The sequence below is a fragment of the Orbicella franksi genome, chromosome 13 (genome assembly GCF_964199315.1).
Source record: "Orbicella franksi chromosome 13, jaOrbFran1.1, whole genome shotgun sequence".
In the NCBI taxonomy this organism is placed as follows: Eukaryota; Metazoa; Cnidaria; class Anthozoa; order Scleractinia; family Merulinidae; genus Orbicella; species Orbicella franksi.
In genome coordinates, this window is record NC_138157.1 from 18,391,021 (window position 1) to 18,406,609 (window position 15,589).

Consider the following 15,589-nt stretch of genomic DNA (forward strand, 5'->3'; position numbering starts at 1 on the left):
GCTTTTAAGTATATTCACAGATGCTAAACAGGCGTTTTATGTCTCACCCTCCCATTGGCTCATCCAGTGTTTACAACAACTGGAGAAAACTTTTGTCCTTATTCTGGATAATGCTGACGACTTATTGGAATCTGGAGATAGCGAAGTAAAAGACGACTTCCTAAGATTTGCGGAGGAAATTCTTGCCCAATGCAGTCACATCAAGGTTCTCTTCACTACTCGTGAGCGTCTAGACTACCTTAGGCATAAGCTGCCCATCCATCAAGAAAGAGTTGGTGTGCTGGATGAAGTATCCTCGGTAAGTTTAGTGCAGTCCCTACTGCCATGTGTCTCGGACAATGACTGTGATTGTATGGTAAAGGAATGTGGACAAGTTCCTTTGGCAATGCGATTGATGTGTGGCATCATGAAGGAAGAAAATGTTTCACTTTCCGAGCTCTTAGAGGAGTTGAAGTCCTCGCCGCTTGTTGAAGTTTTGGACAATGAAAGTTTCTCCGATGACGCTCGACTAAAAATCATAATCAACAGATCCTTTGAAAGACTACCTGGCCAAGAGAGGGATGCGTTTGTCTCGCTGGCTGTTTTTCCGAGTTTCTTTGGAGTGCAGGAAACTAAGGCTGTTTTGGATTTGGAGACAGCCAGACTGACCAAGAAAGTGATTCATTCACTGGAACGAAAGTCTTTAATAGAATGCAGCTACGATTTTGAATCCTGCACAATTCATTCACTTTTGCGATCTTTCATCGACGAAAGGAGAACTGCTAACCACGCAGTTCAAACCATTTTCAATGCAGCTCAACTTCGTTTCTACGACTATCACATCTCTAGTTTTAGAGCTGCAAATGAAAAATTTTTAACGGGTTATTCTGTTGACGCGTACGAAGTTTTCGTTGGTCAGCGAGAAAGCATCCTGCTTTCCCTTAAAAATGGAACAAAGGATGATGCCCTCTATCCCAAGATTGTAAAAGTTTTGTCTCAGGCCGAGATTTTTTTGTGTGCTCTACTGCCTAATGAAGGGTTATTATTCAACAAACTTTACTCTACCACAGTAGAAGAGGCAAAGAAAAGGCAACGTCGAGACGATGAATGCAATCTACTTGCCGCCAAGTCGTTTGGCTCCTTGGGTGGGTTTTACGTCGATCGTCAAGACCTGAACCTGTCCTTACAAGCTGGTTTTCTTGACACTAATAGCTGCCCAGCGAAGCGTTTATGTTACCTTGGTGTCCATCAGCTACTATGCGGGAAAACAGATGACGGAATATCGTCTCTAACGGCTTCTGTAGATCGTCTGAATAGTGACTGTGACGAGAAAGTTCTTAAGGTACTTACCTACCACGTACTTGCAGTCTATTGCAGAAAAAAAGGAGACATGAAAAAGGCATCCGAGTTTCAAACGTTCTGTAATAATGAGTGTAAGTCTGCGTCGTTTTCTCCTGCAGTTCGCAATCTGTTCTTACGAGACATCTCTTCAGTTGGTAACGTGACAGATTTGAACAGTATCGGCGTCGAGCAAGATGTGTTCTTTTTTGCAGTAGTGGCTGAATTACTACCTGTACTTTACAAGGAGCTGGAGTTTGGCAAGCAGACTGAAGTGGAACGATCTATAATGACCCATCATCTTGTTGGACTGCACAAAGTTCTTCTTGCGTTATTTGACAAAGGAATTGTCCGTATTAGGGTACTAGAGGCATGTTGCAATGCATTATATAGCTTGAGGTGTTTCAAGGAAGCAGCAGAAGGCTTTCAAATGATAACAAACGAACTTGAAAAGACGCAGAGAAGCGAGCTCAAACGCACGGCACAAAATTACCTTTTTCGCGGTTTAGCTCTAAAAGAAATGAAGGACTACGAGAGAGCGTCTTTCTGTTTAAAGAAATCCCTTAACATTAGAAGGCAGCTGTTACAAGAAAATGAAGACGCAATGCACGACGACAAAATGGTCAGAGAGGTTCTTGATTCACTTGAGCATTGTTTGACAGTGCAAAAAAATTGCGATGGCGTTACTACTGGCCACACTGACGACCTCAAAGTTGTCCTCGAAGAACTGAAAAGTGTTGTTAAGTCAATGGAGAAGACGTATGACGCGGATCACGCTAAAATCGCGACAAACTATAACCAGCTTGGTTGTTGCTACTTCTTAGTAAACGACTACAATGCAGCCCTTGAGTCAATAGAGCAGGCCATAAAGATTAGAAAAGAGCACGTGGAAGATTCCGATGACGAAGTAGGATTTCTAATTAATAAAGGAAAGACGTGTTTCGAAATGAATCGGAACATCGAGGCTGGCAAGGCATACCAAAGTGCCTTGGATCTGAGGAAATTGTTGGGGATTGAAGATCACGCGGATACTGCCATTATTTACGATGCATTTGGAGCAAACCATTTTCACTTGGAAGAGTTCAGTGAAGCTCTTGACGCGTGTCACCAGTCCTTACAGATTAGGAAGAAGCATTTAGGTGATCACACCCTTACAGCCCAAAGCTTTACTGCGACAGGATCTGTGTATTTCCAGATGGGGAGGTACGACGCTGCTAGAGAGCATTTTCAGCACGCTGCTTATTTAGCAAAATCGTTGCTCGGTGACCATGAAGAGACTGCCTCTAAGTTCGACCAGCTGGCTGCAGCGTATCTTAAAATGGAGAAGTACAGAGGAGCTCTTAATGCTTATCAGGAAGCTAGGAACATACGATTGAAGGTATTGGGCGAACACCCGGATACAGCCATAAGCTTTCACCAATTTGGATGCACATGTTTTAAGATGGGCAATTTTAAGGAAGCTGCTAGGTCCTTTCGAAAAGCGTCAGAGATGAGGTTAAATTTTCTTGGTGACCACTTAGACACGGCCCTGAGCTGTCACTGCCTTGGCGAAGCGCAGCTATTTAACGGTGACTTCAGCGGTGCCTTGGAATCTTTGCACGCAGCCTTAAGTATCAGAGACAAAGAACTGGGGATCCATTCAGAAACGGCCGCAACTTCAGAGCTGCTAGGCCGCGCCTATGAAGGCCTGGGTCAACACGACTTAGCTTGTCAGCAAATCAGAAGAACACTTGAAATGAGAGAATACCTGCAGACAGATGTGAACACTGCGCTGAGTGATCCCAGTAATCCGTTTCTCGGGTGTAATTCAGAAGGAGAATACTTAAGTCTGATTTATTCGAACGTTCCACGAGTCTAGAAAAACTCCATCCACATCAATATTGAAACGCATGAAAACGTACATCATTGATAAGTAAATTTTAAACTCGGTATTGAAATGTGAAAGGTGAATTGATCAACGTGACACGAGTGTGGGACAAAGAAAAACTCTGAGTCCCCGACAGAAATCGAATCCATGACCTCCCGAACACCGAGCGGGTGGTCTATCCACCTAGTTACGAGAACTCATGGAGAGCAAGGTCATTTAACTGAGTCCATATGTCATCAGTTCACCTTTCACGACGTATGTCACATGAACTCAGTTAAATGACCTTGCTCTCCATGAGTTCTCGTAGCTCAGTGGATAGACCTATGAAGATCTATGAAGCGGTGAACCCCAGGCTAGGAGAAGAGCTAGCGCCTGGCGCCTTTAAACCTTATCGGTGAGAAGATTGGGTCTTAACTTGGCAGCAAAATGTGGAGTTTTTCCTAATGTAACAAGCCAACAACTCGACGTGTGCCTCGATCTGGCCAAGGAGGGACGCCTTCAGACGATGCAGTCAACAACTCATCAAGACCAAAAGACACGTTCACAACTTTCGAACAAAATCAAAGCTCATTAACGTGAAATGACAAAAACATTTACAGACTAAGCTCGTAGCGTACAGAAACTGAGATATTTAGCTGTGTGTTATGACTTACGAATCTTGTACAGGCGGCTCTCCAACTCAGTCAATAGGTTCATGCCACTGCTAGCTACTGCTGTGGTGATGAAAGACACCATATAAACACTAAATAATATAGACCACCGTCTTTACACTAAGATACATGTAGCATTCTTACTGTAGAATTTTGGGCATCAAAGACGTGGTTTACTTTAAGAACTCAGGAGTTAGGTATGTCGATCTATAAGCCGCTAATACAATCGAGAAAATTCCAAAAGAATACAGGCTGATGCCTCGTGATGTGAGGACGTTGATGAAGCAACGGACCGGTGACAACTTACATCCCTGGGTTGGTTGCAATTTCAGTAAAAAAAAAACAGCAAATAGTTTTTGCAGGTTGCAGGCTGAAAAATCGACTTTTTAAGTTCCAGTAAGTCTACTTAGCACTTTGATTAGCCTGAATAGCACTCCAGTTAGCCCAAATAAGCTTAGGTTGCTTGCGGGTAGCCTTTATACTCGGGTTTGTTCGGCTAAAATTCGAATAAACAGGTCGTTTCAACCCAAAAAAATACTTGCCGGTAAAAAACATTAGGTAAGGATTAAAGTTGACACGGGTTTTATTTGTTGCCGCAGATTATTTCAATGCTACTGGTTGAGATAAGTTAAAGTAAAAATCAAACGTCAAAAACGAACAAAAATTGAGAAGTCCTTAAATATTAATACTCGATTAGCGTAATCTCGCTTTGAACAACCAGGGCCTGAACGGTAGAAGCAACCAACATCAGCACATCCCTTAGACATTTCAAGAAAGGTTCAGCAGGATTTTGGAAAAACTTTTGACGACTTCTTGAGATCTTTTACCGAATAACACTCCAGGAAAATTTACCAGTCACTCTTAAAACTTTCAGAACTTTCCAGCAACAACTTCCACGGCTGCACAGCGTGGTATTAAGCTGCTTCTTAGCCGTAACCTGGTGAGGCTTGCGGCTTTATAGCTTAGCCTGTAAGTACAGGCATTCATGTAGCTTACTCGGGATCCCAAACCAAACATCAAAAGTCAATTGGCGAAGGTGAGAATTCTGAAGGATGCTCCAGACGACAGAAAACACAGTACTTATGGTTCACCTCGTCATCCAGCTGAGCAATTGAGAAAGGCTTGCTACAGTTTTGACACTGAAATACCAAGTGATATATGAAAGTAAGGTTAAAATAATCAAAAGCTACTTCTTACAATTGAATGTAAAATTTACTAAGAACGTCAGTAGTTATACCTAATGTAGTTCTGGGTGGGCGGGGCCTCTACACAGTTAGAAATATGTTGCATCACTAGACTATGAGTTGTATTTGTTGAGTTGTGAAACACAAGTGAAAGTATGGACAGCATGCAATGTTGTTGAGAACACGGGCTGCAGATGAGTGTTAACAAAGCTTTTTCGAGTTCTCCCAAACTTTTATGAGTGTCTCTACAACTCGATAGAAACACAGAGAAATTGTTTTGCTATTTCTTGTCAAAAATACCGCGACAAAAAGGGAGGTAAATCACTTGCTTATTTGTTTATCAGAAATAAAAAATTTTCCTTTGCTCGCACCTCCATTACATCATCAGTTCTTGCTAGTTCTGTGTTTCAATAAAGATAAAGAAGTTGATTGCATGCTTTCTTACAAGGTGTTTTCTAAAACCAAATGGCCCCTGAGGTTTAGCTGTATTGAGGAAAACTGGGTTGTGAAAATTGAGTCCTCCATCTTTTAACCTCGCCCTTAAATTCTCTTTCTTCCTTATGCTTCTAATACTTGACAATTAAAATCATCCCTTGAAAAACACCTGAAGATTTCAATTAGGATTTAATAAAGACACAGTGGACATGCCATCTGAAACAAACCTGCACAATTCTCAGTCCTATGTTTTTTCTGTGTTCTAACACAACTGGTATATCTTCACTTGACTCTATGTTCCACATACGGACAGTGTTGTCCTAAAAGTTGTGTATAAACAAACCAACTTAAATTATTTTTTTCAAGTCCAACATTCGGTTCAACACAGGATCAGATGGATCTTCCACAATCATTCAATGCTGTATTGTAAAGCACATGGATCTTCCAATAAAAAAAAAAAAAAAAGAATTAAAAAAAAAGCTGGATGAGTGCACTATCATGCCATAAGAAATTATATAAGAAATTATCTAAAACAAGACAAGTAGTCCATATTTGCTCCCAATACTAGCTTTCAGAAAATATAATGTAATAGCTTGCACTGCTCATCTCCACTCCAGATCGAGCAGTCCAGGTTTGAGCGCTGGCCGAGGACATTGTGTTGTACTATGGAGCAAGACATTTTACTCTCACAGTGCCTCCCTCCACCCCAGGTGTATAAATGGGTACCAGCAAATTTAATGCTGGAGGGTAACCCTGCAATGGACCAGCATCCCATCCAGGGGGGAGTATAGAAATACTCCTATTTGCTTCATGCTAATGAAACTAGGATAAGTCACAGCCTCGTATGCAGACTTTTCCTGACCTTTCACTGTATGTGTGTATATTAAAATTCTTAGAAAGAAAGGGCAGTTTAAGCAAGACATATAGACTCTTCACAGATTCTAAATTCACCAGTATAAATAGAATTGATAAAATAATTATAACTAAATAGGAATTTGCAGTGGCACATCCCATAATGCATTGACAGGCTCTTTGTCCACTGTTTCCAGATTGAATTGGAATTTAGAAGTCCTGGTTTTTTGTTAATTAGTATTAGGTAATCAATTTAAATTAATAATTATGCATCTAAGCAAAGTAGTGATTATTTTAGTTTTAAATACTAACATTTGAACATGAGATTATCCATTTCTGATCAGCACTGAGTTTGCAGTCATTTACCCAGCCTGTGTGACCCTAAAATGAAAACCAATTATTACAGAATAAAGAGGACCACTCTTATCTCATCGAAAAACTGAAGTGACTAATTTTCATTATTATACAGTTATTTCATTATTTAAATAAACTCCCTCTCTAGTAAATATTGCTCCTCTACATTAACCCACTGTACTCTCCCGGACCAATCATAACTGAGCCCTAACAGTTGCAACAAATGATGAGAATCATGAGACAAAAAAAAATTCACTATAACACATTGTAATTACATTACAATAGTGCTTCAATTTTCCTTCAGGAGCCATATTCACAAACCCCTCAGCCTCTAGGTTAGATTGTATCTTAACTGTTGTGTATTACAAGAATATAAAATGCTGTCGTTAAGAAGCAGTACTTAGGATGCATCTTAACTTAGGAGAACGTTGTAAATCTGGCCCGAGGTTCGAAAACTTTGAGCACTTTTACCTCACGCAATTGTAGTAATTACTGTAGGTAATGTCTAGATAAACAAAGAATACCTTAAGTGCAAACTTCTGGCAACAGTTTTCAACATCCCAGATGACCAAAGTTTCATCATATGATGAGGACACTAACATACTACCTACAAGAGAGAGAACCACATATGATCATCAAGAAGACTGTCAAATGAGTGCTGAGATTACAGAAATACTAATGGTATCTATGTAAACAAGCAAAAATGTTTCTTCTGATTCCATTGAATAATTCATACTACAATAAAGTTGCCTTAGCAGAATCAAAATATTTAACTATATATGAGCTTCCAGAGCTGTCACACCCCGGGGGGGGGAGGGGTACTCTGGGAATTTCTGGGAGGGGATGTGCCGCTGGGTCCCTGGAGCCCTTAGCCTATACCAGAGCTAGTTCAGCTGAATTTTGCTACCCTATACTAGAGTAAACTCCCCAAATCCCCCTATCTATCGACACTATTGCGGCTGATTTGCGTAAATTTAAACTTGCTGATTTGATTTTTTTTTATATTTTTGAGTGGCAATTCCTGGTTTCCTTAGTCTAGAGAAAATCTTCAACCAACTAGTCAGTTTTGGGAAAAATGATATCCTATTCTAGACCCAAACGCTCTGATTTATATACCCTATCCTAGAGTAAACTGCTTGAAAACCATACCCTTAACAGCGGTACATACCTATATAGCCCATATGTGTTAGTGCCCCCCCCCCCCCCAGGCTGTCACAGCACCTTTCTCAAGTGATGAAAAATTTTAATTATCACATAGCCTATGATGACCAAAGTCACATGACAAGATGTCACAGCACAGGACCACAACTGTCTCAAATGAGGGTTTAGGCCTGGTACTTGACTTAACATTTTATTAAAACACCTATCTTCACGATATTTTGGGCAAAGTAGGACGCCCAACAGTATAAATATGATTGTATCAGACACAGAAGGATTATCAAACTATTAATCATTATTACAACTGAGAAAGCAGGACTAGGTTGAGTTCATTATTTTCTTACCATCCTCACTGAAGTTGCAAGCACTGATGGAGCCTTCATGTCCTTTGGAAAAGGTTAGTGGTCCATGATTTCTGGAGACAAATGATGATGTACATGTAGGAAACAAATGATGTTACAGTCATAGCAATTCTTCACATCGTTAAGGGTTTCTGTATCCCACAATACATTATTTCAGCCTTTTTCTCTGATAACAATTTAATTAAAAACAAAGTAAGGGATATGTCAAAGAACCAAAAACACTTATTGAGAAGAGTTTAAAAGAGCTGACCCATCAGTGTCTGTGACTTAAGCTTGTTCTTAGATTCCAATTTCCCTATTGAAATATAAGTTTTCGTTTTGTGTGGCACAAAAAATCTCAATAATTTTTCAACAGGGCTGTAACCCATAGCAACTGTTGTGGCTGAGCATCCTTGATGGGCCCTTGATGTTAGGGAGAATGTGCCTGTAGTTGATACAATGAACCCATAAAGTAACAAGTTTGTTATGGGTGTTAAGATAAAGGCTACAGGTGAATCATTCAAAACTTAATGACAACCCTGTAAGCTGTTCAGTACCTATAGACACCAGTGGCAATGTCCCATATTTGAATGTTCTTATCCCATGACCCTGTAGCCAATAAGTGCTCATCACTACTGAAACAACAGCTGGAGATGACATTTATATGACCCCTGGGTAGAAACAAGACAAAAAATGCAGTGAATGGAAGTAAAACATATTAGCATCAAAGATTACCTTGTACACTTTGATGTGAAAAGTAATATATCAAACATGAAAGACCGTGTTTGACCACATTTTCAAATACCAAGAAAAGACTTCAAAATAAGACATGTAGTGGAGTATTTTTGATGAAATTCAATGTCTTCAGTAATGTGGTCAAACACTGTCTTTAGTGTTTGATATACTGTCTCAGTCAAAACTAAAACTAAGGAGAAAGTGGAGGAATAAAATCACAAAAATCTACCCTTATTAAGATCAGATCTTCAAACAAAGTTGTGATTTCCTTTGTTTAAACTTCATGAATTATTAATGAGTTTGAGAACTGCATTTCTTGTATGTGAATATGACGACATCTGAAGGAAACATTCATAATCACCTCAGTCTGTGGCCCCAAAATGTGAGACAAATGCTTATATTCCAGTCTATAGATGCCAAAATCGTCTTTGAACAACAAAATCTGAATTCTTACCCAAGAGTAAGAGTGACATTATAATCCTCAGTGAAGGTTAGCATGTCAGTGACCTTTGTTGTTCTGTCCATGGAAGTTGTACAAATCCGGTTTTGCATTGGAGCAAATCGACAACATGTGACTGTACTCTTGTGATCTGTACATGTTAGAGGTAACAAAATTCAGAAGTTTAAAAAGTTTTGAAAATTTTAAAAATTCAACTTGCAATATATACTAGACATCCTCTTGTTCTAGAACAACTGAAAGAAACCCAAATTAATATTTAACACTCAAATTATTAATTAAAAGCTTACCCAAAAGCTAGATCAACATGTACAGCAAACTCTAGTTCTGTGTAACTCCTATATCATTATAGGGACACAGCTTTTACCATATAACATTTATCTTTCTTCTAAGAATACATTATAATTAAACCCTTTTTCATCCTTCAAGGGATAATCTCCTTGGAACCCAGCCACAAAGCTAGTTAAAATGGCCAAAAATTGTAAGTAGTGTCAGATTTAAAGATTATGCCACAAAAGTGGCCAGCCCCATCACATGCAATAACCATGATATTTAATTTCCTGTTTTACTTCTGACCTATCTACCCCTGTCCGTTCTGGAGGAAAATGACAATTGCTTGACATTCAGCTTTGGAGATAATCAAACTTCTAAAATTCTTGTAGAAAATTATTTGAATGCATGCTACTCACTGAAGAATTTCTTTATAAGAGATCCCTCCCTGACATCCCACACACTGACAGCAAAATCTAGATCACTGCTGTTGACAAGGTAGCGTCCATCATGAGAGAAGTGACAGGAAGTCACTATACCCTCATTCAATGCTTCCCACTAAAACGAGAAAATCATATTTTTCTGCTAGGAGGCATTTCCTCGACACCTTTAATTTATTTTTAGTAAATACTTTGTTTCAACTATCATCCAGTACAGGTATCCAATGAATTCAGAATTGCAACACAAGGGCATAGGGTGATTTTTTTATGTGGCTAAATATCATTTAGGCAAGGTTAAACTCAAGCTAATGCAGCCAGCTAGCGTACCCATCCAGCTAATATCATTTAGGCAAGTGGGAGTACGTGACCTGTGGGGCGGCCTTCAGGGGTTTCGCAGGGGTTTATGGTTCATTGCATAATTGTTGTGGTGTATTCAGCTGATTGTTGCGGATCAGTTGCACTGCTTGGCTCGCAAATCATTGCGGATTCTTGCACCCTCTCCTCCCTCCCATTTTGTTCTTGGTCAGGGTAAGTATTCTTCAGGTAAGTAGTTTCCACTGAATTTCTTTCAGTGTGACGGTGCCGGTTAGCGGACGCTCATTGGGTGGTTCTTGCTTTCCAGGGTTGCCATGGATACCTCCTAGCGGCTTATGGCTTTGGCACCCTGCTAACCTTTAAGGCACCAGTTCCCAAGCTCATCTATTTGTGATGAGTTTAATATGGTGTACACACCAAAGAGAAAATTAATCTCGAGAGTGTCTAGGGGGCAAGCCACTAGGATGGTTTGACGGTCAACCTTTGGGGTTAATAATTAAAGATGCTTTTTTGCAAATAAAATATACATACATATCTAATTTTTCCGGATCTCTGGAGGTAGTCATATAATATAGTGTTTTGTGAACCACACCTTGCAGGTGTAAATATTAAGTGAATTATGTAGGAACCCATAATTAGAGTCCCAAATTAAAAGAACTTTGGAGCTGATTTGGAATAATTTATTTTCATTTGATGATAATCATTAACTGACTAAGCCTTTAATAGAATAACTTGCAGCATACTTTTATTACAGAAATCAAACATGTAAACATTCATTTGGGTACAAAAAATGAGCACCAGAGAGTCATACCAGAATTGTACCAGTCTGAATATCCCAGACAAGAAGCCTCTTATCCCATCCACCAGATGCAATCCTAAATAACAACCAAAAAATAGATAACACATGATTGTATACTGACAGCTAATGGTGAAGGAAGTTGGTGGTCTCAGAAGAACACTCTATTTGTAACACTGTTAAATGTCTCCTCCTTACTTTCCTGGTGACAATCATGGGACATACAAAAATGAGCCTAGTAGGTAACAAGTGAGCATGGCAAAATAACTTACATTATTGTTACTAAGGGCCTGTCAAATTGCCAAGCAGCTTTATTTTTCTTTTCTTTTCACCAAAAAACACTGTCTACACAAATATTTCTGGCCTCAAGAGTCCTCATGGACCTGATGAGGATGAGTGAGTGTGACACAAATATTTACTCAGAACTAACACATCCTCTGTCAAACCTTGCACTGTTAGGGTCTGTGTGACAGCAAGTCACATATGAATTGTGGCCTTTATACACCTTGACTTGTGCTCCAGAGGTCGCATCCTGATATGTAATGATAGAAAGTAAATAATAATTAGCAATTATTCCACAAGTGTCTTGGATATATAAACAATAGCCTCCATTTGGCGCGAAAACATGCTCGGATATTTGACCACGGACATTATCAGTTATGCGAAGTGAACAGTTTTCCAAGAGTGTAGCTTGAGGAAAACTGCGAGCTTTGAGGAACAGATAATGTCCAAGGACAAATATCTGAGCATATTTTCAAAGTCAGTTGGAGGCTATTGTGTTAATTATCCTTCATATATTTTTCCCAACACGCATAGTTTTGAGAATTGGGGCATATTCTCAGATATTCCCCAGTTTTTGCTGGGGAAATTCAGTCATGTGAAGTGTTTAAACCAATCATGAGCAAGCGAAAATACTTGATGGATTATAAGAGATGATAGACAACCAACTAGGTGGATAGTGCCAAGTTGGCTATAATCATCTCATAAATCCAACAAACATGAGTGGAATAACTGCTTTGTTAAAAATCCCCCAAAATATAGAAAACTAATTAAAAATAAATTAACAATAAAAATGCCCCATGAAATCACGTGTATGCTTACTATATTATTTTTGTACAACATGGTATGATTACTCATATACCATGATAGATAAGCCGCTGAAAACTCTTGAATTGCATTATTCAATGATCCAGTTTATAATAATAGTAGTTATACTATCATGTTTCTGGGCATGATATGGAAGTAACGCTTCTAGATCCCAGCAACTTCCAAAACAATGCCCAGTGAATGAAATCTACCTACCCAAAGTCTCAGGGTCTTGTCATGTGAGGCAGTGACAATTTTGGAGTCATCAAATGTAAATGAACAACTGTTCACAGCATCTTTATGCCCTCTTAATACTTTTATCTTCACCTATAAAGGAGAAATTGTTAAACACTTGTAATGGTTGCCTTCAAGCTCAACTGTTCAACTGATCTTAATTTACGATGAATGTCTTTTGCAAATCCTTTCTAGAGGGACCAGCCCTTTAAATCTAGAACAATACAGTTACTGACTATTAATAGCATAGATATCTCATCAGTTCAAAATGTAGACTGCAGACTGCAAACCAGGTATAAAACACATTCTGAAAAGAGAAATGTTTTTTTTTTCCATTGGTGGTCTTAAATACAGGTGATATCCTGATGTCATCTTAAAGTTTAGCAAGTGTCACAAAATTGCTTTTTCCTGGTCATTTTCCTGGAAAATTCATATTTTGAGGAACATTCTTGGCCTACCTTCCATACATTTTATTTTTAAGCAGTGTCAAGGCCATATTCATTCTTCAATAGAATTTCAAGCTTCCACAGTCTTCTCACATTCTGTGTGAGATGTCAGTATTAAGTAACACTGAGTATTCCAGAAACACCAGAGTGTGACAACACGGGACAACCTTTTGGCCTTTTTATCCGATATAACAATGTTCATTTTCTAACAGTTAGTGTAAAACTCAGACTGTGGACTGCAAACTGCAAATCAGGGGTAGAATACAGACCAGGGGTAAAATGCACGCTGCAGGCTTTTTAACTGAATCATCATTGTTACCATTTCCATCATTGAGAGCTTACCGTAGACAGGCCAACCAGAGCGTTATTTAGATTAACCTAAGTGATACTCACACTAACCTGAGTGATATTCAGTCTAACCAGAGTTTAGACTTTTACTGCAATTAGCCTGAATAACCCTGTTTACCATTAGCACTCGATAAGGGAAATAACATGATGCATACTTAAAAATTCTGTAGTCTGCAGTCTGCATTTTACCCCTGGTCTGCGGTCTGCATTTTAACACCAGTCTGCATTTTACCCCTGGTCTACAGTCTGCATTTTACCCCCAGTCTGTAGTCTGCAGTCTGCAGTCTGCGCTTTACATTGACCGATTTTCATTTTCTAAACAAAATGCAGACTGAAGACAAAACTGTTGATATATTTTCAATGCTCAAAGGTGACCACACTAATAATTTGTAGTCATTAAACAGATGCAAGATAAAACCACAAGTCAAAGTGAACAAATAGCCTGTCACAAAAACAATGTGTCACTTTTCTCTGTAAAAATTAGCTGATTCCCCTTCATTTATATTACTAAAAGAAATATTTCAAACATAAGAAACTTAAGCATTCTTTAATTTGCTCCAAGATTCTCACCCAAAACTATTTCTCACTTAACAAACATGTCACTCTCTTTAATGCAAGTTATTAAGATGGCATGTTATCATGCAGCACATATTAGGAAGAAAAAAAAGTTTTTATACCCAGTCTGACCCTACCTTTTTTACCCAGTCTGCAGTATACAGTCTGTATTGTGTACCTAGTCTGCAGTCTACAGTCTGCATTTTGTAACCGGTCTGCAGTCTACAGTCTGCATTTTGTACCTAGTCCGCGGTTTACAGTCTGCATTTTGTACCTAGTCTGCAGTCTACAGTCTGCATTTTGTAACCGGTCTGCAGTCTACAGTCTGCATTTTGTACCTAGCCTGCATATGGTAACCGGTCTGCAGTCTGCATTTTGTACTGACCGCATAAGTGTCGATGAAAGTGCAATCTAAACAATTGTTATTGTTTCCTCCACAGTTTGGAGCTAGTTGTCCAGGTCCAGAAAATGGGTTACCAGCTACCAGGATTTTAATTTTAACTTATCTTAATATTTGTTTAAAGTAAAATCATCTTAATTAATATTAATCTATTCAAGTATAAATGTTCCTTGTCAAATTTTTCCTTAGCTTTGTGCGGGCAACGCATCGTGACGTTATACCTGTGCCAGGGACTGGTGTTCCCATGTTGCTCCTGGCTGTCCTTCACTATCAGACTCTTCTTCACCTGGCATACTTCAACCAACTTTACAAACATCTCATTTCTACTCTACGCGTTTTACAAGTTCGTATGTTGACATTCTCCAAGACAACAACTCTCCGCCATTTTGATTCGTCGGCACGCTAAGGCATGTGGGACGTTTTGTACCCAGTTTCTTCGGTAACCCGGCGGGTCGGCAAACAACGCGCAAATACCCGGAAATTGCTTAGCAAAATGAGCAGTATTCTCTCTTCGTTATGCAGATTTTCTTTTTGTTTTCAGCGATTACAATACCTGATGTTGAAGTAGACACGTATCAAATTTATTGCCCATGCAGTTTTTTTTTCTTTTTATACGCGGACTGCAAGGGAGAATATTCTTTGTTTCGGCATAAGTTCTTATTCATAATCTAATTTTACAAAAATATGAAAAATAAGAAAATTAAAAAAAATAATAAACAAATAAACAAACAAACACAAATACACACGCTTTTCTTTCTAAATTTTCCTCGTAAAAAATGAAAATTTTGAAACGGTTTATCTTAAACTCGACTGTCCGCTCGGTGTGATATGATTTGGCAGCGGACGCCTTTTCTCTTTATCGTAGCTGTGATTAAGAGCTGGTTTCGCGGAGTAAAATCAGGAGGTCTGAACTTTTTCATTTCGGTGGACCTTTTTATACCAGTTCGTTTATACATAAACTTGTGAATAATTATGATGACGAAGAAATACATACATTTAATGCAATGACTGAAAGCTCAAGACTCTAAGTACATTGGAACACGAATTGTCCACGTTGAAAATCGACATGCGGGTCCGTCTGTCATCGCAGTGAATATTCATCAAAATATAAACTAAAATTCTATTTTGAAAACAGATTAACTTTTTGATGTGTGCTATGTTTAGAGAAACTACAAGAAAAAAACAGAAACAGTGAGCTTTCAGGGAAAGAATATCAATTAAAAAATTCAGTACTTACCATTCCCTGTTTAGGTATTGTCATAAAGTACTGTGAAGGGTCCTTGCAACAATTGAATGACAGAATGAAAATATATACAGTATATACGGTGTACTATAACTGATGTAATAAA

The 15,589-nt window shown here is 38.8% G+C and overlaps 2 protein-coding genes across 3 annotated transcripts in view; one reads left to right on the forward strand and one right to left on the reverse strand.

Annotated features, from left to right (window-relative positions):
• The window catches only part of LOC145465602 (uncharacterized), a 10,618-nt gene extending 7,428 nt beyond the window's left edge, over positions 1-3,190 (forward strand). For both annotated transcript variants that reach the window (XM_081449378.1, XM_081449379.1), the window contains one exon: positions 1-3,190. This exon is cut by the window's left edge and continues 238 nt beyond it. In XM_081449378.1, coding sequence (XP_081305504.1) covers positions 1-3,175 — 3,175 coding nt within the window. In that variant the 3' untranslated portion in view covers positions 3,176-3,190.
• A 17-nt stretch (positions 3,191-3,207) lies between these two features.
• Positions 3,208-15,521, reverse strand: LOC145465607 (uncharacterized). Its single transcript, XM_081449384.1, has 12 exons — positions 14,462-15,521; positions 12,474-12,584; positions 11,618-11,703; positions 11,187-11,250; positions 10,040-10,178; positions 9,348-9,483; positions 8,716-8,829; positions 8,162-8,232; positions 7,184-7,266; positions 6,618-6,686; positions 5,681-5,773; positions 3,208-4,973 (listed from the first exon to the last, which is right to left on the reverse strand). Exons 1-12 carry the CDS (start codon positions 14,531-14,533, stop codon positions 4,851-4,853), a joined length of 1,161 nt encoding a protein of 386 aa, XP_081305510.1. The 5' UTR covers positions 14,534-15,521; the 3' UTR covers positions 3,208-4,850.
• Between the last annotated feature and the right edge of the window lie 68 nt (positions 15,522-15,589).

Excerpts from the sequence above, each read along its gene's own strand:
- LOC145465607 (XM_081449384.1), bottom strand. The coding sequence starts at position 14,533 with ATGCCAGGTGAAGAAGAGTCTGATAGTGAAGGACAGCCAGGAGCAACA. Across the intron at positions 10,179-11,186 it reads TTCAGACTGGTACAATTCTG|TGGGAAGCATTGAATGAGGG; the intron begins GTATGACTCTCT and ends TTCTCGTTTTAG. Across the intron at positions 6,687-7,183 it reads GCCAGAAGTTTGCACTTAAG|GGTCACACAGGCTGGGTAAA; the intron begins GTATTCTTTGTT and ends TTTTCATTTTAG.